This window comes from Dasypus novemcinctus, chromosome 18 (assembly GCF_030445035.2).
Source record: "Dasypus novemcinctus isolate mDasNov1 chromosome 18, mDasNov1.1.hap2, whole genome shotgun sequence".
NCBI classification, from domain to species: Eukaryota; Metazoa; Chordata; class Mammalia; order Cingulata; family Dasypodidae; genus Dasypus; species Dasypus novemcinctus.
Genome location: NC_080690.1, coordinates 8,572,675 through 8,600,530, shown reverse-complemented (window position 1 = coordinate 8,600,530; position 27,856 = coordinate 8,572,675). Strand labels below are relative to the sequence as shown.

General features: G+C 43.3%; 1 protein-coding gene across 5 annotated transcripts in view; it reads right to left on the bottom strand.

Annotated features, from left to right (window-relative positions):
• The window catches only part of CDYL2 (chromodomain Y like 2), a 260,570-nt gene that overhangs the window by 33,194 nt on the left and 199,520 nt on the right, over window positions 1-27,856 (bottom strand). For all 5 annotated transcript variants that reach the window (XM_071209050.1, XM_058279666.2, XM_058279664.1 and 2 more), the window contains one exon: window positions 7,329-7,546. In XM_071209050.1, the coding sequence (XP_071065151.1) occupies window positions 7,329-7,546 (218 nt within the window). The remainder of the gene's footprint in view (window positions 1-7,328; window positions 7,547-27,856) is intronic.

Sequence of the window (27,856 nt, the reverse complement as noted above, 5' to 3'; positions counted from 1 at the left end):
TTGAGGGCTACAGAGACCCACAGGTTCTAAGGTCATGGCAGATGGGTCTGGAGTTCAGTGTCACGTCAGTTGGCCCACTTTGGAGTTTGTGTTCCTGACTGTGATAGAGTTGGACTCAGATGTGACCTTTCTACACATGCCTCTTCTGTCACTTTTACTGGACCTGTGGTTGGCACTGGAGTTGGTGTATACTCAGGAGACTTGAATCTCTGGACTGTCCATGTGACAGCCAGGCCCTGAGCCTCAGCAGACTTGCAGCTCCTACCCTCTGGTTTATTAGACTTACCCCAGCCAGCTAATAGGGAGGTGAAGAAGGTCAACCACCACACCAGGAAGCCAAGAGTACCTACAACTACAAGCAGGAGAATTGCATTCATCATCCATGTGGAATTTAAGCCCCATCTCGATATAGAAGTGGAGTGGAAATAACCATCCCAGGGTCCACAGGATAGAGGAATAGAGCATGGATTAGAGTGGACTTACTGATATTCTACTATGGAATTATTGCAATTAGTAATGGAAGAAATTGTAGCACTGATGTGGAGAAAGTAGCCACGGTAGCTGCTGAGGGTAGGGAGAGGGAAGAAGAGGTATGATGTGGGAGCATTTTCAGGATTTGGAGTTGTCCTGGGTGGTGCTGCAGGTACAGATGCTGGACACTTTATGTACTGCCATGGCCCACTGGGTGGACTGGGGGAGAGCGCAAACTACAATGTAAACCATTATCCATGTGGTGCATCAGTGCTCCAAAATGTATTCACTAAATGCAATAAATGTGCCATGATGATGAAAGAGGTTGTTGATGTGGAAGGAGTGGGGTGAGGGGGGCGGGGGGGTATATGGGGACCTCTTATATTTTCTGAATGTAACATTTAAAAAAAAATAGGGAGAGGAAAAAAGGAAAACTATTTGAACAAGAAAAAGAAAAAAAAATCTCTGTTTTGACTCTTCTGACCAAGGCCCTTGTAGAACAGCTGCTTGTGCCTCCAACCTTATCCTGCCTCCTACTTGATGAAAACCCTGTGGTGGGCAGCCTCTAGGATGGCTCCCAGCAGTGCCAGCTCCTGGTATTCATGCCCTCATATAAGTCCATCCCCACAAGTGGGGACTGGACGTAGTGACTCACTTCTAATGAAATGATTTAAAAAGATGAGGGCTTCTGTCTCAGGCATCCTCTCCTGCTCTCTCTTTCTTGGCACCCTCGCTCTGGGGAAAGCAAGCTGCCATTTTGTGAAGCTCCTCCATGGAGAGGCCCACTTGACAAGAAACCAATGTCTCTGGCCAGTGAGGACCTGAGACCTGCCAACAATCACAAGAGTGAAACTAGAAATGGAGCTCCCTTGTGGAGCCTGCGGGTGAGACCGCAGCCCAGCCCACCTCCTGACTGCAGCCTTCCAAGAGACCCTGAGACACCCAGCTGAGCTGCACCCCAACTCCTGACCCACAGAAATGGTAAGAAAATTAATGTTTGGTGTTCTAAGCTGCTAAGTTTAAGATAATTTGTTATGTAGCAAACAATAACCCCTTAAAAGTCAGAAAGATATATTGCATGGTGGAGCTAAATACAATGACTAGACTTATGGAATTGGACTATGGACTGTAGGTGGTGGGAGAGGGAATGTGGGGTGAGAAGGGGGAGCTGATGGTGTATGTATGTGGAATGTTTAATAAGGTTAATTGTAAATATGTGGCTATGGATGGACTTGATGGTAGCACATTATAAGGAGTGTAACAAACACTGTTGATTTATGGGTGTGATTATGGCTGAAATGGGTACTCTAGGGAGGTTAATGTTAGTTGGAGGACAACTGGAGGATAATATAGGGAATGTATAACAGTGATTTTGGCAGTATGTGAGGACTGTGATTAATAATATAAATACAGGAATGTTCTACTACAAGGTGTTAAGAATGTGGTGATACATGGGGAAAATATAACTAATGTAATTTATAGACTTTAGTTAACAATATTGTAATGTTTTTGCAGCAAAAGCAAAAAAGATACTATATTAATGCTAAAGGTCAAAAAAAGAATATGGGGTTTGGTTTTGTGAGATATGAATATGATTAAGCATATTTTCTCTTCTTCATTTTTTTTCATTAATAAGGAGATCTTAAATATGTCATTTAACCAATTAGCATTCATCTGTGTCTTTCTGAACATTAGAGGAACAATCAAATTTGTTGTTGGAATTAGATGACATAAAAGTGCTGAGACAGAACTTTTTTGAAGTAATGATTCCATTACTTGTTGAGTTGCCTTTTATGTTATTTTTTTTTCAATTGAAATAAAATTTAAGTAAAAAGTCAAAATGGTATTTTACTTATATATAGATCCCTTGTAATATCTAGTTAAAATCCTTGGATTGGCATGGTCTTTAACCCCCAAGAAGTTGATCTTCTAGTGGGGAAATGAGACCCTAAACAAATGATCACAAATACATGTACACAAGCAACTATGGAGAGAGAGGTAAGACCTAATCATGGAGGTGAGAAAAGACTCCCTTCAGAAGTGATGGCCAAGTTGAGGACTGTAGGAAGAGAGAGAGTCAGTTTCGCCAGGAAGGAGGGAAGGCTGTTCCAGCTAGAGGGATGTACATGGACAAAGGGCCTGTGGCAGGTGTGCACATGCAAGGAAGTCGGTGCAAGGAGAGGGGTGTGAGGCACGATGCCAGATGAGGCTGGAGAGGGGCAGGGTCAGACTGCACAGGCCTCATGAGTCACCCTGAGAATATGGATTTTTAACCAAGAGAAATGGGGAGCCACTGATGTGTTCAAAGCTGGGGCAGGTGGAGATAAGTGAGCAGATCTGCATTTCTAGCAAATCCCTCTGTCTGCGCTGGGGAGAAGGGATGTGGATAAGAGGGCAGGAAACATGGAAGGGGGCAGACTTGTCAGCAGGTTATTGCAATAGTCCAGACAAAAGAGCCTACTGTTTTGTTATAATGGTGGAAATGGAGAAAAGTGGACATACTCAAGGAATCTTCAAGAATTACACGTTGGGGGTGGTTTGTATAGGGAGTGTATTAGTCAGCCAAAGGGGTGCTGATACCAGAAATCGATTGGTTTTTAGAAAGGGTATTTATTTGGGGTAGGAGCTTACAGTCACAAGGCCCTAAAGAGTCCAATTCAAGGTACCATAAGAAGTACTTTCTCAGAGTCTGGCACATGTTGATGCAAGATGGCAGGCAATACCTGCACGGTTCAGTCTTCCTCCTCTTCCCAAGGCTCCATGGTCCCAACTCTTTCAATCTCAGCTGCAGACTGGAACAAGGCTCTTTTTTCTCCAGGCTCAGCTGCTCTGCTGTCTCCACAAGGCCAGTTGTAGACTCTCAGGTAAACAGCTCAGCTCTCTTCCTGGGGCGTCTGCCATGTGTAATGGAGCCTTCCCTCCTTCCTCACTGCTTCTCTGTATATTTACTTACCAGAGCTCCAGCATTAAAACTCTGTCTCTTGGGAAGTGGATTTGGCTCAAGGGATAGAGTGTCCGCCTACCACATGGGAGGTCCAACGTTCAAACCCAGGGCCTTCTGACCTGTGTGGTGAACTGGCCTACGCGCAGTGTTGATGCGCGCAAGGAGTGCTGTGCCACGCAGGGGTGTCCCCCAAGTAGGGCAGCCCCACGCGCAAGGAGCGCACCCCATAAGGAGAACCGCCCAGCGCAAAAAAGTGCAGCCTGCCCAGGAGCGGCACAGCACACATGGAGATCTGACACAGCAAGATGACACAACAAAAAGAGACACGAAATCTCTGTGCTGCTGACAAGAATACAAGCGGACACAGAAGAACATACATGAATGGACACAGAGAACAGAAAACTGGGGGGAGGGGGCAGGGAAGGGGAGAGAAATAAATAAAAAATTAATCTTAAAAAAAGAAAAAACTCTCTCCTCTGCCCAAGGGGGCAGGTTGCCCAATCAAAGCCCTAGTCATAATTTAATCAAGTAAAAGTGAAACCTCTGAATTCAATACAATCTAAGGGTTTATCACTAGCCCAGAGGAGCAGATCAGTTTACAAACATGATCTGTATTTCTTTTTGGAATTTATCAATAATATCAAACTGCCACAGGCAGTATGACCGAGAGGGGTGTGGAGCATGGCTCTGACCTGCCTGTGTGCACCTGTGGGTGCAGTGGCCCCACTGGCTGCAGGTGGGAACAGCAAAGAAATCCAGGATATGAGTGAGGGCTCATGGCCCTCTATAAATGAGGAAGTGAATGAGCCTTAATCACCAAGTTTGTGGACTCTATTTTGCTGGCTCGTTCTGTAAGGGACGTTTTTATTAATCTCCTGGTTCTCTGCCATACTCCAGATGGGAGAAATATGAAGCTTCACCATCCAGTTACTGCAGCCAGGAACGTATGGATCTCTGCCGGGAAGGCCAACCCAACCAGTGTCAAATAAACAACTAGAAAAATAAATTCAGCTATGACGGTAAGATGCTGCCTTCTGCTCCCTCCATTAATGAGCATGGCGGGGTCTGCTGGTGGCTGCTGAATCACCTATTTCACCCAAACAAGGAAAGGAACATGTACTGAGTACATGCTGGGACTCTGCAGGCCTCTGTGCAGACAGTATCTCTACTCTCAGGAAGAAAAAATGACACAACTTCTATCAATGAAAACCCTTGGAGAGGCAGAGTAACTTCTAAAATTTACAGAAGTCATGTTACTGCAGGCAGGATTCAAACCCAGGTCTGCTGGGCTCTAAAATCTGTCCTCCTTCTCTACCACTGTATTTCAGTGGAATCATTTTTCGGGACTACTTTGCCCCATCAGTCCACTCACCCACACGGCCTATCTACTCTGGTGGTTGAGATAGCGGAAAGCACCGGATCAATCTTTTTTCTCTCTTTTCCTCCCATTGCCAATTAGGGATGGAAGAGCTAATTAACCGAGCCCATGGCTCTGGAGGTGAGAACCTGTTCATCTTAAATCAATCGAACATAACACATTTTCTATGATGAGGAGGCAAGAGTTGACATACAAAGCTGCTCTAAAGAGATAAAGTGCACTGGGAGGCATCATATTTATTCCATGCATTGACGGAAAATGCTATGCCTTTTAAAAGCAGGCTCTTGAAAGTAGTCAGGTAGAAAATATTCAAGAAGAATAGGTCTCGTGCTGATGTTTCACGATGAGCTTAAAATAGCATGGTTTTCAGGCACCTAAACATGTGAAGAGCAATGCTGGGTTAAACCACGGGCTCTGGACCTCTCTGAATCCTACACAAAGATCCACACACAGCAGAAGACCCCGAGGCGGTAACTCGGAGGATGGAGGCAGGAAGAGGCCCCCACCACGCACTCCCAGCAGGAGCAACAAGCAAGCACTGCCCCGCAACTCCACAGGGAAGGGTTTAGTCTCTTCCTGCACAGGTTGTCAGTCAGTCTGGCAGGAGCACAACCCCATAAAAGAGCCAGCTATGCAAATAATAATAATAAGATGTGCGATCACATGCGCAAGGACACAGCACCCCACACCCACCCCAGCCCGCTTCCTGTAATGTCTTAGAGGCAATGAGAGATGCCAGGCCATCCTTCTGATCCCATTCTGGGTAAGTGACCACTCCCTGACCACATCTCCCAAAACTCCTTGGCCAAACCTCCATGTTTTCATTGCTACTATGGCAAACTGAGGGAGGATGCTGCAGGCCCAGGAAAAGGGGGTTGGAGTTAACTGCAATGGGTCAGGAACTGGGCCAGGTGTTAGGGACAAAATGGTGCACTAAAGTAGCAAAGGTCCCTGCAGGAAGTTTATACTCGGTCAAGCTGTGTGAGCCTAAGTTTTCTCATCTGTAAAATGGGGATTGTAGCAACCCCTATATAGGAAGGGTATTGGCAGGAGGAGGTGAGATAAACAGCAAAGCACAGAGGGTCACTGCTGTCTGGTGCTGTCATGGTTTTTGTCATTTAGGATTCCACCGTCCTCTCCAAAGCCTGAAGAGTTGGAGACAACTGCTTAGAAGAGTGTTTCCCAACATCTCCATCATCATGAATCCCCTTATTGCTCCCCGCATATATATCCCATGTTTTCAATGATGATGTCTACCTAACTGCATTAAATTTTCTTTTTTTTCCTGTTTTATTCACCTAAGACATGTGATTAGCATTTTAGAAAATATGTTGAAAATACAGATAAAGTGGACTCCATCAAAATTTAAAATTTTTCTGCCTCAAAGGATACTATCAAAAGAATAAAAAGGCAACATACAGTATGGGAGAAAATATTTGAAAATCATGTATCTCATGAGGGTCTCGTATCCATAATGTATGAAGAACCCTTAAAATTCAGTCATAAAAAATAAACCCAGTTTAAAAATGAGCAAAGGATTTAAATAGACATTTCTCCAAAGGAGCTATACAAAGGGCCAATAAGCACATGAAATAATCCTCAACATCCTTAAGTCATTAGGGAAATGCAAATCAAAACCACAAGATACCACCTCACAGCCACAAAAATGACTCTAGTCAAAAAGGCAGAAAACAGCAAGGGTGGGAGAGGATATGGAGAAATTGGAATGTAAAATGCTTTCCTCAGCTGTGGAAAACACTTTGCCAGTTTCTCAAAAAGTTAAACATAGAGTTATCATACGACCTAGTAATTCTGCAACTAGGTATACATCCAAGAACAATGAAAACAAGAGTTCACACAAAAACTTGTACCCAAATGTCCACAGCTGCAACACACATAACTGTCAAGAAGTGGGAACAAACCAAACGTCCACAACCAATGGAGTGACAGACAAAATGTGGTCTATCCACACAACGGAGTATTAGTCAGCCATAAAAAAAGACTGAAATATGGATGAACCTTGAAAACATTAGGCAAAGTAGAAGACGATGACAAAAAAGCCACACATGTTCCATTTATGTGAGATGTCCAGGGTACGCAAAAATCCAGAGAGAAGGTTTCCATGGACTGGGGGGAGGGAGAACGTGGCGTGGCTGCTCACGGGACAGGGGTTTCTTTTTGGGATGAAAATGTTCTGGTTTGGATAGGAGCAATGTGTGCACAACCTCACAAGTACACTAAAAGTCACTCAACTGCACACCTTGAAAGGGAAATGTACGGAATGTGAATTGTATCTCAGTAACCACAAATGAGCTGATGGTTCCATCGAAAGCCAAGAAGTGCGGAACACTGACTACTATGCAGCTTGGCTGGAAGAGCCCAAGAGGGGATTCTGGGTCTACGACCAGTTTAATGACGTTCTGCACCCCTCGACCTTCATCTGTCACGAAGGTCAAACGGGATCACGTCGGCAAACTGACCAGCGACTAGCCGTCCCGTGGGCTGCCGCCCCCTCCCCGCCGCGCACCCGCGTACCTCGGGCGTCAGGGCGTTGTTATCGGACGTCTGGCTGGACAGCAGCACGTGCGTGAAGCCCTCTTCCTTCCGCACGACAATGTCTCGGAACCGACAGTTGCTTTCGTTCTGGCGGACGCTGTACCTGAGCCTCTTGTCGAAGACGTAGTCCTTCTCGGTTTCCAGCTTCCTCTTCACGGGGCTGTGCAGGCTCAGGCCCCCATTGGTCAGCGCAGAGCCTTCCAAAAGCAGATACTCAAAGTTAGCGGGACACGGGGGCCACCCCAGCACAGCGCCATCACGCAGGGCAGATGTCCCAAGGGAAGGCTCGAAGGTGCACCCTGCTCCCGGGCAGGGAAGCGCCTGGGGCTCAGCGCCACAGGCTCAAAGTCGGAAGAGGTTGTGGAGGGCTCGGGGAAAGACCCCCTGCAAGCCTCGCTTCTCCTCTCCCCTGAGAGCACCCAGCTTCCGCTTGGATTTCTCTAACCACAGGGACCCGCTGACTACACCCTGGAGGCAGCCCTTCGACTGCACACGTACGACGAATAGGAAACTGTGAGCAACAACTAGAGCAGCTGACCTGGACCCAGCCTGTGTCATGTGCTTACCACTGTCCTCAAACACGAAACATGTATTACCCTGTTCAATATGAGAACCTCGGCTTCGGGACCCCCAGAGCCTCTTTGGCATTTGCCCTGAGATGGGAAAGGTAGGCATCAAACAAAATAAAGAAGAAATCATATTATCATATCAAATGATGCAGAGAGAATATTTGATAAAAATCTAACTCAATTCTGATAAAAACTCTCAGCAAAGTGAGAATAGAGGTGGAACTTTTTCAACTTGATAAAGAATATCTACAAAAACCTACAACTAACGTCAAACTTGATGATGCGAAACTAGACACTCTTCCTTAAAATCAGGAACAAGGCAAAGATGTTCTCTTTCACCACTCCTATTCAACGTCATACTGGAAATCCTAGCTGAAGCAATAAGGCAAAGCAAGGAAATAAAAGGTATACAGAAGGGGAAGGAAGAACTAAAACAGTCTTTGTCCACAGATAACAAAATCTACATGGAAAATTACACAGAATCAACAAAAAATTTAAAAAAACACTCCTACACTCCTACAACTAATAAGCCAGGACAGCAATATTGTAGAATTAATCTGCAAAAGTTGAATGCTGTCCTATATCTCAGCAATGAACAAGTGCAATTTGAAATTTGAACACCATTTACAAAAGCACACAAACAATTAAATGGTTAGGCATAAATCTAACAAAATATGTACAAGATCTATATACAGAAAACTATAAAACTCTGATGAAAGAAATTAAAGATCTAAATACTGATTCTGTGTTTCTGGACTGGAAGACTCAATATTGTTATGATGTCAATTACTTCCACCTTGAATATAGATCCAATGAAATCCCAATAAACACCCCAGTAAGTTTTATTTTAGATATTGGCAAACTGATTCTAAAGTTCATATGGAAAGATAAAAGACATAGAACCGCAATGAAATACTAAAGAAAAAAATACAGTTGAAGGATTTGTACTATACAATTTTTTTACACTTTCTTTCTAATTTTAAGACTTATTATAATGTTACAATAATCAAAACTGTATTATTGGTGAAAGAACAGAAATATATATCAATGGGACAGAATAGAGAACCCAAAAATAGACCAACACACACATGGTCAAATGTTATTTGACAAAGGAGCAGAGGCAATTCAACTGAGAAAGGACAGTCTTTTCAATAAATGGTGCTGGAACAAGTGGATGTCCCTATGCAAAAAATAATGAACCTAGACATAGACTTTATAACTTTCACAAAAATTAACTCAAAATGGATCACAGACCTAAATATAAAGTGTAAAACTATAAAATTTCTATTAGAAAATAAAGGAGAAAAATCTAGGTGACCTTGGATTTGGCAATACAGTTTTAGACACAACACCAAAAACATGATATATGAAAGAAATAAATTGAAAGGTACTTTAGTAAAATTAAAAACTTATGCTCAGAAGCAGATGTGGCTCAAGCAATTAGGTGCCTGCCTCCCACATGGGAGATCCCAGGCTTGGTTCCTGGTATCTCCTAAAGAAGATGAGAAGACACAAGCTGATGCAATGAGCAGACACAACGAGCAGGAAGTGAATGTGGCTCAAGCAGTTGGACACCCGCCTCTCACATGGGAAGTCCCAGGTTCAGTTCCCAGTGCCCCCTAAAGAGGACAAGCAGACAATGAGTGGACATGACAAGCAAAGACAATGAGCAGACATAGCAAGCAGACAGACAAGGGAGTCAGGGAGGGGAAGGGGGGCTTAACATATGCTCAACAAAAAACACTGTTAAGAGAATGAAAAAACAAGCCACAACTGGGAGAAAATATTTGTAAAATAAATCTTTGTATTCAGAATATACAAAGAACTCAAACTCAACAATAAGAAAACAACACAATTCAAAAATAGGCTAAAGATCTGAAGAGATACCTCACAAATATACAGATCGTCAAAAATCTCAACATCTAAGAAAGATCTCAACATCTAAGTCACTCGGGAATTGCAAATTAAAGCAACAATAGATACCACTACACACCTATTAGAATGGATGAAATCCATGATACCCATTGCTGGTGAGGATCAAAGCAAGAGAAATGTCACTTATTGCTTATGGGAATGCAAAATGATACAACCACTTCAGAAGACAGTTGGACAGTTTCTTATAAAGCTAAGCATAGTATTACCATATGACCCAGCAATCATGCTCCTAAAATCTGCATGTGAATGTTTATAGCAGCTTTATTCATAATCTCCCAAACCTGCAACAACTAAGATGACCCTAATATGTGAATGGATAAATAAACTGGTGTATCCATACAATGGAATATTATTCAGCCATAAAAATAAATGAGCTATCAAATCACAAAAAGATATCATGGAAACTTAAATGCATGTTACTAAATTTAAAAAAAAAACAGTCTGAAAGAGCTACAGAGTGTATGATTGCAATGATATGATATTCTGGAAAAGGCAAAAGTATAGAGGCAATAAAAAAATCAGTGGTTGTCAGGACTGGGGCAGGAGGGCTAGAAGGGTGAATATGTGGCACACAGGGGCTTTTTAGTGTGGGGAAACTATTCTGTATGACACTGTAATGGTGAATATAAGACATTAAGCATTTGCTAAAACCCACAGCACTATACAGCACAAATTGTGAACCTAAATGTACGCAGGTTTTTAAAAAAAATTATTTCGGTGGTCAGGGGAACCCAGGATAGAATGCAGAATGCTGACAAAGAATTCTAACCTTATTACAAATATATGAAACAACCTCACTGGAGGGAGTGGGGGGAAAGGGGGCTGACCTAAGTAACTCTGGAAATGAGTGGAGTCTGTAAAACTAAAAGTGAAAGAAACTCTGGTGGTTAAAGTTATTTCCCACAGGCATGCATTCTGATGCTGCAACACCAGAATACTGGGAGGGAACAATTAAGTAAGTGGATGGTGGGTGGTTAGGAATCAGGTTCTCACTGTTGGTGTTTACAGAGAAGCAAGGGGAGGGGGCCAGAATGATCCAAGGTAATGGATTAGAGTTGGAGGCATCAGTATGAACTCATATTTAGCTCGATCTGGATACAATGGTTACATCCAGAAATAACTACAGATAAGTGTATATACACAAGTTAGTATACATGCTTGTATTTCCTTGCTTTGTCAACTGAGGGGCACAGAAGCAACTACACCCAGTAGCAATGAACACACCTAGAGCCCTGATCTTTGGTTGTTACTTATTTTATCTATTCTCCAATAAAAGGAACATAAACCAAATGAAAGGGGGGAAAAGGAGCTGACCTAAGGAAATGTGGGAAAGAGATTTTTAACTGAACAAAATGAAGGCTTTGTCAAAAAAGAATTGTACACAAACACTGCACTCCAATTGGTAAATTTGTTTCTCACAGGGGTACAAACAATTGAGAAACAACTTTACATTATACCAGGTTTGAGCAAATACGTAAATAAATTGTAGAAAATGGGAGCCAGATTTCTCACGGTCAATGAAAAAGTGACAAATTAGCTAAAGAGGAAGGCTAGAACGAACCCTGTGGAAGTGGATTAAAGTCAGAGACATCAGCACAAACTCAGGTTTATCTTAATATAGATAGATATGGAAATAAACATAGATAATGCACATACATGAGTTTGTGTACACACATATTTCCTAACTCTTTCCTCTGAATTAACATAGGTATGAGTGTACATGGGAATTAGTGTAACACCTATTTCCTAACATTTTTCTGAGAAAGCTGGGAAGCAGTGACACCCCAGTAGCAAAGAACAAACTTAGCATCCAGATTGTGGTTTCTAAATATCATTCTCCAATACTAAGAAACCAGGGCTCCCTAGAGAAATGCTTGATTTTAGGGCTGAGGCAGAAAATATGCAAAATGAGCCTGGTGCATCATTTAGTGCCAGAAAGTAAGGAAACGCTAAACAAAATATAGAGGGCCATGTCAGAAGGACAAGAGAGTCATCCTGGAAGAGCCCTCAATGGGCAAAGTTGGAAAATCTGAGCAACAAAATTGATGACAGTACTGTATTATAACCCAAAATATAAAATAAATATCCCTAAGTTCATACTGTTATGAAGAAATGATGGTATACATAAATAGAATAGAGACAAATCTTCTGTGAAGAATTATTCCAAATAATTATGTATATACTTGGTCCTCAAGAAGGTACATAGCTCCCCATTCTTTATGTGTGGGGTATGCATAGTCACTTCCTTCCAAAGAGTACAGTATAGGAAGGGGAGTAGAGAAGTAACTTGACAATGGAAAAACCTGACATGCAGGACCTCAGCCAGGCAATCAAGGTCAACATCAATAGTGACAAGTCAGGTTGAATGTATATACCCTTGATATGATGTGATGAAAACGGCCTTTTGCCTATGTGGTCTTCCTCCCCAAATCTTGTAACCCCAGTCTATTTATGAGAAAAATATCAGGTAAATCCCCATCAAGGGACATGCTACCAAGAACTTGACCAGTATACCTCGAAACTGCCAACGTCATCAAAACCAAGGGAAGTCTGAGAAAATGTGACAGCCAAGAAATGACTAGAGAGACATGTAAATAAATGTAACAAAGCATTCGGGATAGAATCCTGGGACAGAAAAAGGATGTTAGGTAAAAACTAAGGAACTTTAAATAAAGCATGAATTTTAGTTAATAACAATGCACTGACATTGGTCCATAAATTGTAGTAAATATACCAAACTAATGTAAGATGTTAATAGGGGAAACTGGGTATGGGATGTATGGGAACTCTCTGTACTTATCTTAATGATTTTTCTGTAAATCCAAAACTGATCTAAAGAATAAATTTTAGTTCATTTAAAATAACCCATTTTCCAAATGCTTCTGATATGCAGGCAGGGTTGAGAACCTAGACCAGTGGCTCTTACACTTGAGTGTGCATTGGGATCATCTGGAGAATAGTTACAAAACCACCTGGTGCTGCTCTAGGTGCCACTCGTAGAACCACGTTCTAGTGACCCAGGGATGTCCATTTCCAGCTGCCCCTTTGATGGTCAAGTGTGCAGTTTTCCTCAAGCCCTCGGTAGAAAATCAGACACTGTCCTTCACTTGTGTGTTGATGGAAACCTGACAGTCCTACTGAGTGTCACCCTTTCTACTGGGGAGGGGTGGTAGGTCAAAGATCACTAAAATGCAATGATGCAGGAAGAGGGGGAGCAAGGAAATGCAAGTAAGGACCCATGATGTGCTAAGCACTCTGCCAGGCACCTCCATTTCGTTTCTGACAAGGATGGAAAGGAACTCACGATGGAGACCGAAACACTGAACCCAATGAAAAGCCAGCCCCGAGGCCAGGCCTGCCCCCTGCTTAGAAAAATTACTGTGTGGATGCAGAGTGAACCCACCCCATTTTCTGATACTCAGAGAGCCAGTCAAGAGGCTCAAATAAGATAACATATTTAAAGATTCCAGTGTATAATAAGCAATGAATTAATGGTCGCTATTTGTCCACATAATCATTACAGCCTGGCCTAGCACAAAATTATTCTGGTAATATTTTCTGCATGAGTCCTTCTCTCCAACAATACTGTAAGCTCCGTAAGGGCAGGGCCACTGTCATGCTTACCACCCAGCCAGCCTGAGAGTCTAGAAGCTGCTCCTGGGCCTCTGGAGCCCCAGGTCTGCCTCTTGGCGGATGCAGCACTGGGGGCCTGGGAATCTCGAGAACGAGGCTAAGGGCACGGACCAGGAAGCACGTCCCTGGAGCCCTCCCACGTGCAGGTCCCCATCAAGAGGCGAGTGGGCCAGCCAACGCTACTGGCCGTCAGGGCTGCACGGCAGCAAGGGGCAGTGCCTTTGAAATCCCACAGTTCCTCTGAAGCCTCCTCATTTTGTACTTTTCCATGTGGTTCTGGAAACTGGGTAAAATGATTCAATGAACTTCGGAAAGTGAAAACGAGCATTTAATCAAAAGACTTAGTGTGAAGGGAGCCACTTCTTCAGGGTAAACCTCAAAGCCTTCAGTTCCTTGGAAGGGCTTCCTAATTGGAGCTGGCCACGTCTTCTACGGCAGCCTTGGCAGATTCATGCCACGTTCTTGCTTGCAGGGGTCTCATCAAATGATAAGAGCTGCTCTCACCGGGCACTCGTTCTGGCCTGGTAAGAAGTCAGGCAATCGGAGCTTGGGGGCTTGAATGCTTGAGTGCTTTCAAGGGCGGGCAAGGTTTGAACAAAATGTTCCTGCTTCCTGCCCACCGGCTGAGGCACGGTGCTTATTAACAATGATGCAAAGGATGAGAACTGGAGGGGTGCCTTTTGTGAGCAGCTAGATATGTCATCCCTTATTCTCTCAACAGTCCTGCGAGATGGCCACTGGCCATCCTTTTTACAGGAGGGGAAAAGGGATGCAACTTACTGGAACCACAAAGGTTTTAAATGGTAGCACCAGATTTGAGCCCAGCTGCCTCGCATTTTATTCATTCTTTCAAAATCTGGTTATCACCTATTGTGGGTCAGATCATGTACCAGATGATTGAGATTCAACAAAAAGGAAGATAAGTCAGGTCCATGGAGTGCACTTCTGGCGGGGGGGGGATGGCAGGAGGAGGATGAAGAGTTAACCGTAAAAACACAAGAGATGTGATAAGCAACGTGGGGGAGGGGTTCTCTGTGAATGCCAAGCCCAGGCATTTCCAGTGCAGCATGGTGGAGGTGGCCCCAAAAAGGAAGGGTTCTGGGAGCCTCTGACCAAATAAAACATACAACTAAGCTCTCTGAAGGAAAAAACCTGTTTCTTCTCTGTAGGGATGTTGGAGTCACATCTCTGATGGTGACTTGGAAAAACATTTCTGGGGCCTGGGTTCACGTCACCAGCAATCACATTACGTGGCTGACAAGGGGCCCTCTAGGAGACACAGAAAAGTCGCCGTCCAGAGCCCTCAGACTGCCCTTTGCTGAGCTGACCTCAAGGGGTCTCCCCTTCTGGGGGCACTGTCTCCTCCTGAGAGACTGGCAAGCCGGCAGGGAAGGCCCCGTGGGAAATGGAACGTGCTAGAAGGATGATGGTTTAGGGCTTTGCAGCCAGACAAGGTGGAAATCCCAGCTTTGCTGGGGAGGAGCTGAGAAGCTCATGAGCTCTTGAGCATCAGTCCCTTTGTTTATAAGACGGAACTCATAATAACTTCCAGTGCTATTTTGAGCTGATTCAGCCAAAGACCTGAAATGGGCCTAGCAGAGTCCACTCTAGGCACTTCACAATGTTGGCTGAAGGATGCCAAGTCCCCTCAAAAGAGGAATTAACCGAGGAAGCCTCATGGCTTTGCCTCCTTCTACTCCAACCTGCATCCCCCGCTCCGAGCCCAGGGCCCAGGACCAGACCGAGTGATGTGGCATTCCAGGCACACAGAAGCCCTGGCCACCCTGCTGAGCCCAAGAGCATGGGCAAATCCAACGATGGGGCCATCATCCATCACAGGGAGCCCGCAAACCCCACATTCCTCTCTCTGGCCACTTGCTCCACCACCTGCCTCAGCTGTCGCATTTCCGAAATGGGAGAAACCGCTCCTGCCTCACAGGAGAGTTCGAAGAAGAGGAATTTATGCCCACCGCGTTTCTAGAATATGGGAGACCCACCCCCATACTAGGTTCCTTCCTCCTGTACTCTTCCAGCCTTCCCATGTTCCTTCCTTTTAAAAGTTCTGTGAAATTACACTCTGGCACAGCCTCTCTGCCCTAAACACCCAGAAATGCTGCAAAAACACCAAATTCAATAAGATGGAGCTGAGTTCACTAACAAGATAACTATCTCTGAGTATCTGAGGCAGATGTTGATACAGAGCCTTCGGGCAAAGAGGCTGGGAGCAGGGAGTGGTGGACAGGAAGTGGTGGACAGGAAGTAGATTCTTAAGGGTACCAGGGACCCAAGGAGCCCACACACATGGCAGAGGGGAACCAGGTTCAAGGCTTGAAGCCAGGGGATGGAGTGAGGGCCCCTCCCTCTCATGAAGGCAGAACAAATTAAAAAAAAAAAAAAAAGCTGCTGCCCATGGCTAAGACTCTATTGGAAGTTCTGAGACAGGCGGAAGCAAACGAAATTATAGAGAAAAGGAAGAGCAAGAAAGCAAAACACAAACAAAAAGCACCTCCCTCTTAAAATGAACTTGCAATAATTCCTTCCATCTGTCCTGTGGTAGCCCTGGTCCCTCAGGACGGGGCAGTGAACAATCTTGGGGGTGGAGAGGTGGCCGCAGACCAAAGTAGATTAGTTGTTATCTTGGATGTTATCTTGTGTTGGTGGAAGAATTGTAACATTGATAAAAAGACGGTGACTGCCAGGGGTTCATAAGGCAGGGGGGAATAAGTGGGTGGAATACAGGGCATATCTGGGGCCGTGAGATTCTTCTGTGTGATACTGCAATCATGCACACATGACATTACACATTTGGTCAAGGCTCATGGAATTGTACAGCACAAAGTGTTCACCATAATGTAAATGACAGACTTTGATTAGTAGCAATGCTTCAATATTGGTTCATCAACTGTAACAAATGTCCCACACTAAGATATCAATAATAGGGGTACCTCTGTGTGTGGGTGCAGGGGTGTTATATAGGAATTTCCTATACTTTTGGTGTAATTTTTCTGTAAATGTAAATCTAAAACTTCTCTAAGGATAAAGTTTTAAAAAATGAACTTACAAACCGAAATTCCAAAACATGAAAATATCAAATGCTTAAAAACTGGTCAACAAAATCAACACTGGAACATGAATGACTCCAGAAAAAACAACCTATGGCTGTTAGTGTAGTATATACTATTCTAATATTGTTTCATCAGTTGTAACAAAGGTACCACACTAACACAAAGTGTTAATAATAGGGAAGGCTGCATTGGTGGCAGTGAGGTATGTGGGAGCTCTGTCTTTTCTTCATGATTCATCTGTAAACCTACAACTTCTCTAGTAAAAAATAAATTTTAAAAATTCATAAGAAAAATGAAAGTTAAAACTACAGAGATACCATTTATTATCCATGAGCTTCCCAAAAATTCAAGTTCTTGACAATAAACTGCTAGAGAGGCTGTGAGGAAACAGGCACTCTCCTAATTGAGGGTGGGAATGCAAAATGGTAAAACTGCTATGAAAGAGATTTTGGCAAAATCTGACCACAGAACTGTGTACGCATGCAATCTTCACCCCAGCCGCCAACAATTTCAAAAATGTATATATATAAACATAAGTTTATTCTTTACTACATTATTAAATATTGCAAAATACTGGATTCTACGCAAATGTCCAAGCATAGATAGGTAGAATAAACTATGCTGCATCCATGCAATGGAATACTGTGCAGCTATACAAAAGAATGAGCTATAATACGGAATGATTCCCAAAATACATTTTTAAGTGAAAACAGGCAAGTACATACATACTCTCCTTTTCATGTACGAAAGGAGAAATATATATGAATATCCCAATTTTTGCAAAAAAAAAAACCCAGGAAGAATAAAGCAAAAAATAATAGATCACCCACAAATGATAGGAAAAGAAAATAGAGGGGAAGGGATGAGGAAAGGCACTATATGCCTTTTTTTTTAATAACTTTTTTAAGATTTTTAAAAATTTCTTTCTTTCCCTCCCTCCCCAGTTGTCTGCTCACTGTGTCCATTTGCTGTGTGTTCTTCTGCGTCCACTTGTATTCTTGTTAGCGGCACCAGGAATCTGTGTCTCTTTGTTGCGTCATCTTGTTGTGTCAGCTCTCCATGTGTGCAGCGCCACGCCTGGGCAGGCTGCACTTTTTTTTGCGCAGGGTGGCTCTCCTTACAGAGTGCACTCCTTGCGCATGGGGTTCCCCTACAGAGGGAACACCCTGCGTGGCATGGCACTCCTTGTGCGCATCAGCACTGTCCGTGGGCCAGCTCACCACACGGGTCAGGAGGCCCTGGGTTTGAACCCTGGACCTCCCATGTGGTAGCGGACACTCTATCCATTGAGCCGAATCCACTTCCCACAGTATGCCTTTTTATTTTTATTTTTGGAAGAATGTTAAAGCATGCTGAAAAATAAAATAAAATAAACAAGGTGTGGGGGGGCAGGAACCAAATGTGAATAGAAAGAAATGAACCTAATCATAGCTCAAATGAGTAACATAACCATGCTGAAGGGGGGAGGGGGCTAAGGCAAATAACTTTTGGATGCAATATCATGCTGGGATGTTCAATTTCTGTGTCATCTTGGCTGGGTTATGGTGGCCCATTGTTTGGGCAAACACTGGGGCCTACATGCTGTTGGCAGATGGGATCAGCATCTACAACCATTTGGCTTTAAGTAAAGGAGATGACCCTCTATAATGTGCTGTGCTCATTCAATTAGCTGGGGGCCTTAAAGCGGAAGAACTTCGGGTTTCAAGAAGAAAGGCAGACTCGAGTCTTCAACATCAACTCTTCCGTGAATGTCCAGCCTGCTGGCTTCCCCGAAAATGCAGACTTGAGTCTTCGACATCACTCTCATTGGAATTTATAGCCTCTGGCCTGCCCTAAAGAATGTGGGCCTGTAATTGTGTAAGCCAATTCCTTAAAATAAATCTCTTCATATAGATATGAATCCTGTTGGTTCTGATTCTCTTAAAACCTTCACCAATTCAAATACCTTCAAACAAATCTTGAACTCTTCTTAGTAGGTTTGTTTTTCACAGCAAGAGTGTAGCAATTCTAAAATTTTATGAATATTATAGGTTTGAGAAAATGAGTTAATATGTGATGTTATGGAGAGAGCATTTCCTGTATGGAAAGGATATACAACTACCGACTAGGAGAAGGCAAGGCAGAATCCTGGGGGTTACAATGGAATTGGAGGTAGCAGTCCAGACTCATTATTTTAAAAATTCTCCAGGAAAAAAAATACCTAGAAGATATTATTGGGACAACTAACAAAAGTGGAATAGAGACTATAGATTAAATAAAAGTATTAAACTAATGTTAAATTTCTTGAATTTTATAATTGTATTCTTTTAAGTAATGTGCTCAATTGAGAATATCCTTTTTCTTGTAAAATACCCACTGTAGTAAATGTATCCGATCTACACTCAATGTTCCAGAAAAAGAGTAATAACTTATTATATAATTATATAATAATATGTATAGAAATTGTGAGTATGTGTGTGTCTGTGCAGAGAGAAAGACAGAGACAGAGCTGGAGGGACAGAGAGAATACCAAAATGTTAACAAGTGGTAAACATGAAAGGGTTTCTTTACAATGTATTCTGTAAGTTTGAAATTATTTCAAAGTAAAAAGTTAAATACATTTTTAAAAACGTATTCTGTAAATAATAATCAAATAAAAATCCCACACAAAAGGAAAGGGGTATTTGAAGACATGATAGCTGAATATTTTTCAGAACTAAAAACAAAAAAGACAAGTTGTTAGTTTGAAAGAACACCCTGAGTACCAAGCAGAATAAATGAACAAATGACAATGAAACTTGAGACTATCATGGGTAAAGAGAACATTTTAAAATCTAGCAGAGAAAAAATAAGATTGTCAGAGGGTAATGACATGCAAATAGCAACAGCGATAACAGAGGCCTGGAAAAGGTGGATTCCTATCATCCAAGTGCTGAAAGAAAATAATATCAACCAAGAATTTAATACCTAGCCATTAAAGGAATCCTTAAATGGATATTTCATACATGAAAATACCAAGAGAGTTTACCAACCACAGACCCTAAAAGAATTATTAAGAGAAACTTTGGCAAGTCAAAATGTTAATCAGAAGAAGTCATGGGAGAAGAGAAACAAAGATGATAAAAAATATTTCCATAAATTTAATTACTGGCTGTAAAGATAATAAATTGTCTAATTAAGTGTTCAGCGACATTGAGTGTAGACAATAATAGCAAGATGTTAAAGGGACAGTGTTCAAAGAGGAAGTAAAACCAGTTAGGGTCCTCCTCATGATGATCAGTAAGAAGACATCATATTAGAAAAAAAATTACACTTAACTATGTATTCTAAAACTAGAAACATAATATACAGCCACCTTCCAAGTCATCCCAGAAAAAGGGAATATATAAAATAGATCAATCTAATAAAAAGATGGATGAAAAAGAGAGGGTAAGAAGGTAGAAGGAGCAAAGAATGATAAACAAAAATATGCAAAATAAAACAGAAACAGTCCAAATATTAATATATCAACAGTCACAATATTTGTGAGCACCTTAAAGCTTTCTTAAAAGACAGAGACGATGAGATTGGACAAAAGAATATAGAAACCCTGGTATGTGGAAGATTTCCTAAGGAGAGACTCTGAGACAGAAAAAGGCATCTTAACTCAGCTAAGGATGGAAGGAAACCTGCCTCACCAACTCACCAACCAGGAAGTACAGAGATGACTCCAGGGGCATCTAGAAATATACAGCTGTCCATGTACAGCAAGAAAAGGACTGTTAGGGAATGTACTGCAGTTTTTAAGATACACAAAGAGAAACAGATTCCTGTTTTCTGAAAGATAAGGGGGAGCTACCCTGGGATGGGGTGAGCTGTCTAAGAGAGCAGAAGGGGACGGGTCCTGGGGTGGGGCTGGGGGGCACAGACCGAAGGACAGACAAGGAAGAGACCACAGAGGGCTTCAGCCAGCTGCATCAGTTGTCAGATAACAGACACCACAGGCAGGGCTTAGGGTCTGTGCCCACGTTTCCCACAAAAAACATGCCAAACCCCAGGCAGAGGAAAGTACCAAACCCACTTTGACAGGGAGGGAGGAAAGTATAGAGAGGACCCCAAAGGATGCAATCCCCAAATGAGGGATGCATTTCCTAGGCTGGTTCCATGCCTCCACAGCCATCCTTAGACTCTAGGGCAGCTCTTGGAATTATCATGGGTAGCTGGAGTAGGAGCGATTGATACCTGCCCTAGAACATTCTGAAATGGAGATTTCCAGTGGCAGTTTGGCATCTGTCTCAAAGTCCTTCTCTTGATTTTTTTTCAACATTATGGAATAATCATATTTTGTTGAATGCTTACTACGTGATTCACATAGCTTATCCCACTCAGTTCTCACAATGACCCTGTAAGACAGTTTTTATCCCCACTTCACAGGCAAGCATTTTGACTCTGAAACCTAACTGTGGATTGTACCTCCTCAAGCTGCAGAGACTCGGGTCCTCCTGCATGGGAACTTCCCATGTCCCTGCTGGTGTTGGTGGAGGGATGTTCTGCTTTTCCTCCACAGAGCCCAGCCTTTGCTGAGCCAAGCAGGAAAGAAAAACCTTGTGACATCATCATGTATACACCTGGGTGTCACCCCCAATAACGTGTGCTCCTTGAGGACAATCTGGAGAGTTATTCATCTTTGTGTCCACTGAACTGAGCTCAGTAATTGGAAGATGCCACATGCTCAGCACGTCATTCATCAGGTGAACAAATGAGCAAGCCAGTACAGGAAGGAGCAACCAACCACAGCACACCACACACCAACTTCCAAATGAACCTCCCTGATGTTGAGGCACATTCCATATTCGCTTCACTCCAACATGCCGGCCACACTTCCAGACCTTTTTATTAGTCTTGAGCACAAAAACATTTGCCTTCTGAAATCAGGTTGATCTTCCACCTGGATGACACTCATCCCCCTATCATCTGGCTGTTCTTTCTCACAACCACAGAGTGAGATCTCACCTCCAAAGATGCGGATCCACAGAGTGAGATCTCACCTCCAAAGAAAACGGATGAGTGCTATGCATTTTCCTTCCCTTGCGAAGAAAATAGTAGCACCTTGTGTGGTTATTCTCCAAAACACAGAACAAAGACATCTCTCTCCTGAAAGCCCTTCCTTGCCATCTCCCCCTGCTGAGGGTCTTCCCATCCATCTAAATGCATCAATTTTGCTACCTGCTCTGGGAAGTCTTCAGAGCCGGTCTGTCCCTCCTCTTGTGACTGTTCGTACAGCCTTCGTTTACAGCCCTCATCGCCCTTCCTCCATCTATTCAGTGAGTAATTAGTGAGTGTCCACCATAAGCTTGGCACCTGAGAGACGGTGATGGGCAAAACCAGATCTGGATCCTGTGCTCAAGGAGCTCATAGTCTGGGCCAGTACTGCCAAAAAGAACATCCTGCATCAGTGGAATGTTCTATCTGCACTGCCCAAGATAGCAGCCACTAGCCAGATATGGTGATTTTGAATTTTTAAATTTTATTAATTAAAATTTAACTTCAACCACATGCGGCTAGATGCTACCATCTTGGGCAGTGCAGCAATCACACAGCAGGGTAATTATCTTGCATGTCTGGCTCCTTACTCTCAGATGGAAAGCTTCTTAAAGGAAGGGGTTTTCTTCCTTTATCTTCAGAACCAGTGGAGCTCAGCACAGGGTAAGGGCTCAATAACTGCTTTCTGAATAAGTGAATGAATGAATGAATAAATGAAGAAGTGACAGACATATAACAGAGGCTCTAAAGAAGTTCCTTTCTCTTGACCAAGAGAGAATGTTTGAGCAGAAGGCCAGAAAGCAGGACAGGGTAAAAGCTACCAGTCCTGTGAAAAGACAGCACCCCAAGCCTTTCCTTCCCATCCATTCGCCTGAGGGCAGATCAGAGCCAGACACCTTCTGTTGTAAGCCAGGGCAGAGGGTGAATGGAAGGGAAGAGTTGAAACAAACAGAAGAGAAGACTCATCAGTTCCACAGCTGAGCAAAACCAGTACTTTGCTGGCTGCATGGTTGGGTTTTCCAGCTGCAGTTCTTAGAAGAGAAAGTGATAGTTCTTGTGCACGGCCACCATTTCCTGGTCTGTGGTTGACGCACAAAAGAACTGGAAAGTGCTGTGGACTGTTCTGGGGTGATATTAAAGAGTCCCTCTCTTCTTGTTGTTACATGAGGTGGAGAGGACATGTAGCCATCAGATGCCGCGGTTCAGGACAACAGCTTCTCTCAAGAAGAGTGGGGTCAGGCGCTCACAATCTTCTGAAAAGGGGAAGTAGGGGGCCGCAGGTGGAAAACCCCACAGATGACTACTCACGGCATGAGAGTTCATGGCCTGAGGCCAAAGTGCCCCATGTCTGCACCTTGAAACATCGAAGCGTGTACAGTCATTCCCCCACAGTCACTGGCCAGCCTGTCACCATGTACGGAATCCCTAATCTCGGGACCTAGATTCCACAACTCCGCTCTGATTCACAGGTACGTTAAAAAATGATTATAGCCATGGTAGCTATCATCTAGAACGTTAAAATTATACCTGGTAAATCCATATACTATGACTTTTAAGGAAGTCTAGGATTATTATTATAAGTAATTCAAGATTACTTAGAATTCCTGGCAGTGATGATTAGCCGATTATGATGCTTACTGTCCGAGGGCCAAATGTTTTCAACAGCAGAGCAAAGCTGAATTAAAAATGCAAAGTAATCGGATAGAAAGGAACTTTTACGAAAACCCTCCAAGAGCATTCTGACTCTGAGCACTATGACACAAGGGTTCTGTTCCACGTGGGGTCTTCCAAGAATGAGGTGACTCAGTTTAAAATTAATGTTACCATCCTCTCTTGCCATTCCTCTGCTCAGAGTGCATGCCTCCGTCTTCTGGCCTCACCCTATTTTCCAATCTTAACTCCCATTCCTGCCCCTAATTTCCCAGGCTACTTGAGGTTCTCTGGAACTCTCTGCACTCTCTTGCCTCTGGGCCTTGGCTTCAGCTGCTCCCGTGGCCTGGAATGTCCTTTCTGTTCACCTTCACGCATCAAATCCCCACAGAGCCATCTGAAGTGCTTCTCCTCCTGCCAGCCGTATCTTCTTCCCACGTTTCCTGAGCACTCCCCAGCTGGGACCACCTGATCCCTCAGCTAGCTTCATCAGCTTCAAGTTCTTTGGAAGACAAGGCCAGTCATCTCTGTAAGCCCAATTCCCACAGCACACAGTGGGTGCAAACTCAATGCCTTTTGAACTGAAGTGTAGAGAAAAAAACTCATGATCTCAGAGGATGGACAAAATGTTTTAAAATGTAATGAATTGTCCCCAGATAACCCTTCCAATCAAGTAGCAGAAAAGCAGCAGCTAAGAGCCAGGCCAACTGGATCTGAATCTGAAAACAGAATCCTACCAACTGACAGACTGTAGGCAAGTTGATTCACCTCCACGTGCTTCCGTTTCCTTAATTTTAAAACAGGAGAGTGGCAGACTCTACCTCCTAGGATTAAATGAGTTATGACATAGGGAGTACTTAGAACAGGACATGGCTCGAAAAAATGCTGGCTAATTTCTGACACATGGAAATGGCCAATTTGTCTGTTTTCTTCCCTAGACTGTGAGCATCTTGTCTTATTCACCATTGTATTCCCAGAACAAGGCCCATACTGACCCACTTTTAGGTAGATAGAGCCTGACACATAGCAGTACCATAATTAGTGCTTGGCAAAGGAAGAAGTTAGTCTACTGATGATGTCCAAGGTTGATGATACATATTTTCCATGAATCTTCTTTAAAAATATGGTTCCTGCTCTCTAGAACCTTCTTCCCTCTCCTATTTGCCTGGCTAACCCCTGTGCACCCTCTAGATCTCAGATTAGATGCTGCCTCCACCCAAGGTCACTTCTCTAATCTACTTCCAGCAGGTTCTACAGTCATATAGAGGGTACCACATGTGCTTCCCCATCATAGTGGGCTGTAATATTTGGCTCCTTCCTCAGTTCCTTCCACAAGAGATTTGGGTGAGGACAGAGACCATCTCTTCTACATGGCTGTATCCTCAACACCCAACACAATGCCTGACACACACAGTTGCTCAACTAACATTGTGCTCAACTGTTTCTCTTTCACCACCAAGCAGTATGATGACTCGCTGGATGGAAAGCCAGGCCAGCAAGAGGGATGTCTTGTTTAAACTCTGGGATGTGGCAGCTCAGCATACAGCCACTCTCTACCAGCTTGAGAAGTGGGAGAGAATCGAGTAAGAGGCTAAAGTGTGCCCAGATCTGTCATTGAGATAGGTATTGCTATTCCCATGCCACACAGGGGAAAACCTGAGGTTCACCAAGCTGACAAAACTTGCTTGGAGCCACTCACTAAGTAGAGGCACAGTTTGTGTCTGAACTCACAGACCTCTATCTCCAAAGCTGTGCTTGCTCGTTCCATTTCTGTCCCTCATCATGATACCTCCAAAGTTTACAGCAATTTTAAAGGAGAAATCATAAAAATTCTTTCTCAAACCAGGACTTCTATTAAAAAGTCCATAGATTTCAGGGTGTGTATAACCTCAAGTCAGGTCATAAATTCTGTAAATTAGGCATTTTCTTTTCCATAGAGAAGGACTACATGAACCAGGGAAAACGCAATCCAAATGAAAGGCACTCTGCTGGAAGGACACCTAATACCCTTGATGGGGAGGGAGCCCGGGTGCTTAATTAAGAGTGAGCTTGAGTGTGTGAATATTAGGGGAGGAGAAGGTAACAAGGAAGGGCCGTCATGGCAGATGGCAAAAACAATTGTCAGACAAGACAAGTGAAAGAGAATCCTTTAGTTGCTGCTAAGAGCCCTGACAAAACATTAGCTCGCAATGACATATCATCTAGAGCAGGGAGCACAATGCGAGAACACAAGGCAACACGAGGTGGGCAGGGGAGGCAGAAAAAGCTTTGACAGACGTCGGGAGGATTTACAGTGGTGGGGTCGGGGATGGCCCCAGTCTCAGGACCCCCACCTTAAAGCAGGAAAAGCATCTGGCTTTTGCTTTTGTCCATTTGTTCACTTACCACTCGTTCCGCAGGTATTGTTTAAGCACCTACTGTGTGTGAGGCATGATCAGGTGTTGGAAATGCACCCGTGAGCAAAGGCAGAGGCTGTCCTAGCCCTTGAGGAGCTTACAGTCTAGAGAGGGAGGCAAAGAGGATTTGAACCATCAGGCTGTGCTTGTGACCAGCTGAAGGAAGGCTGCAAATGAAGAAACACGCTTCCATAAGAACAACTGGATACAGAAGCTGACATAGACTGATGTGGCTGATTCCAGACAGAGGGGACACAAGGGGAGGGTTGTGGGGTGCAGGGCAGGGACAGACCAGGCGGGCTTTGCAAGTCTGGAGACATATGGGCTGCTTTCCTACAAGGTAAAGGCCTGGCCTTCCTCAGAGCCTCCCAGAAATAATCCCAAAACATCCTCTTCCAGCAGGCTCCAAGCGTCTGGTTCTTAAGCCCATCTTGAGGAGGGAACTCACCAGAGCTTCAGCCTCTCCTGCGGAGTGGTCCAGGATTGGTTGGGCCGCCATATTCTTTATGGTGTGGCATCATGCACCCACAGGCTACTTCCTGGCTCCCTGCACTTGCACAGCTGCCGGTGCCTCCCACCATCCCTGCCTTTTTCCTACATCTTTCAGCTCATTCTGTCTGATTCTGCTTAGGCACTGCCTCCTCCCAGACGCCCTCTCCTAACTTTGTTCCCTCCAAGCTGGCTTAGGTTCCCCTGCTTACAGTGCCTATGAATCAGTACATGGTATAAGATATTGCAATTACTTTTCTAAAAAACTATTCCTATAGGAATTTAAAAAAAGGTGATACAATAGAACCGAGTGCAGAAACAGACCCAACCCAAGAGGATGGTTTTAGGAATCGATAAAGGTATCGATTAAAATAAGGGGGTTAAAAATATCCAATAAAAATAACTGGGACAAGTGACAATTCATTTACAAGAAAAGAAAGAGCCCTCTGGCATACCCCATACACGAACACACACTCAGTGTTCCAAATAAAACTATAAAGACAAAACAAAAGAGGTGCAGCGGTGCTCAGAGATGTATTCACCAAATGCAATAAATGTCTCATGATGATGGAGGAGATTGTTGTTATGCGGGGAGGAGTGGAGAGAGGGGGGTAGGAGGTATATGGGGACCTCATATTTTTTTTAATGTAATATTTAAAAAATAAAGACAAAAACAAAAAACAACAACAAAAAAGTGTTCATCTGAAGGTAAAGGAAGGCCAAACTATAAATCAAAACACAGAGACTGCATTACAGAGAAGGTGGAATAATATAACTACATATAAACCTAAAACTTAAAGGAAAACATGATTATGCATGCCACAGATTACATGCTGGTCTCAAGAGGGAAGAAAATGTGACTTTATAATGGAAAAATCTGACTGTTATACCTTAAACCAGGGATCACTGACAAATAAAGGACAGACCTTATGTACTTCATGATGGGATACTAACAGCATCACTTACGCAGCGTTCATTCAAAAATAAATGTTTACAAAATTGGATTAATCCTTTAGCTCTAACTTCCAGTTTACAGGAAGCACAGGAGATAGAGGAACCAGTTAATTGACACTATAAGGAAACAGCCCAAACTTTCCAACATGTCACCATCAAGAGAAAGGAGGAGAGGAAGGAAAAGAAGGAAAAAAAGGAAACAGAAGGGCTGCTCTAGCTGAAAGGAGATCTAAGACACATATCTGGATGCAGTGTGTGGCTACTGACTAGACTCCAATTTGAACAGAGCCATAAAAGATATTCTGGAAACAATTAGGTAAGTCTGAATAAATACTGTATGTTAGATGATATTAGGGATGGTGGGGCTCTGATTTGAACAGAGAGCCATAAGAGATATTTTGGAGACAATTAGGTAAATCTGAATAAACACTGTACATTAGATGCTATTAGAAATTAATTTTGTTAGGTGTGATAATGATTTTGTGGTTAGGAAGAGGAAAACGTCCTTTTTAAAGAGGAGCACACTTAAGTATTTAAAGGTAACATGCCATGGTGTGTATAATTTACTTTAAATTACTTCAGAAAAAGAGATGAAGCAAATACGGCAAAATTTTAAATTTATTAAATCTAGACAATAGGTACACATATGTTCATTACGGTTCTCTCTACTTTTGCATACATTTGAAAATCATCATCAGAAAAAAACGAAACAAACCCAGAATGAGAAGACAAACAAGGAGGAAATATTTGCCACCCTCACTCCTACATTCAGGTGGAGGCCCTTCTCCTGGAAGTGCCCACAGCACTCTCCCTCA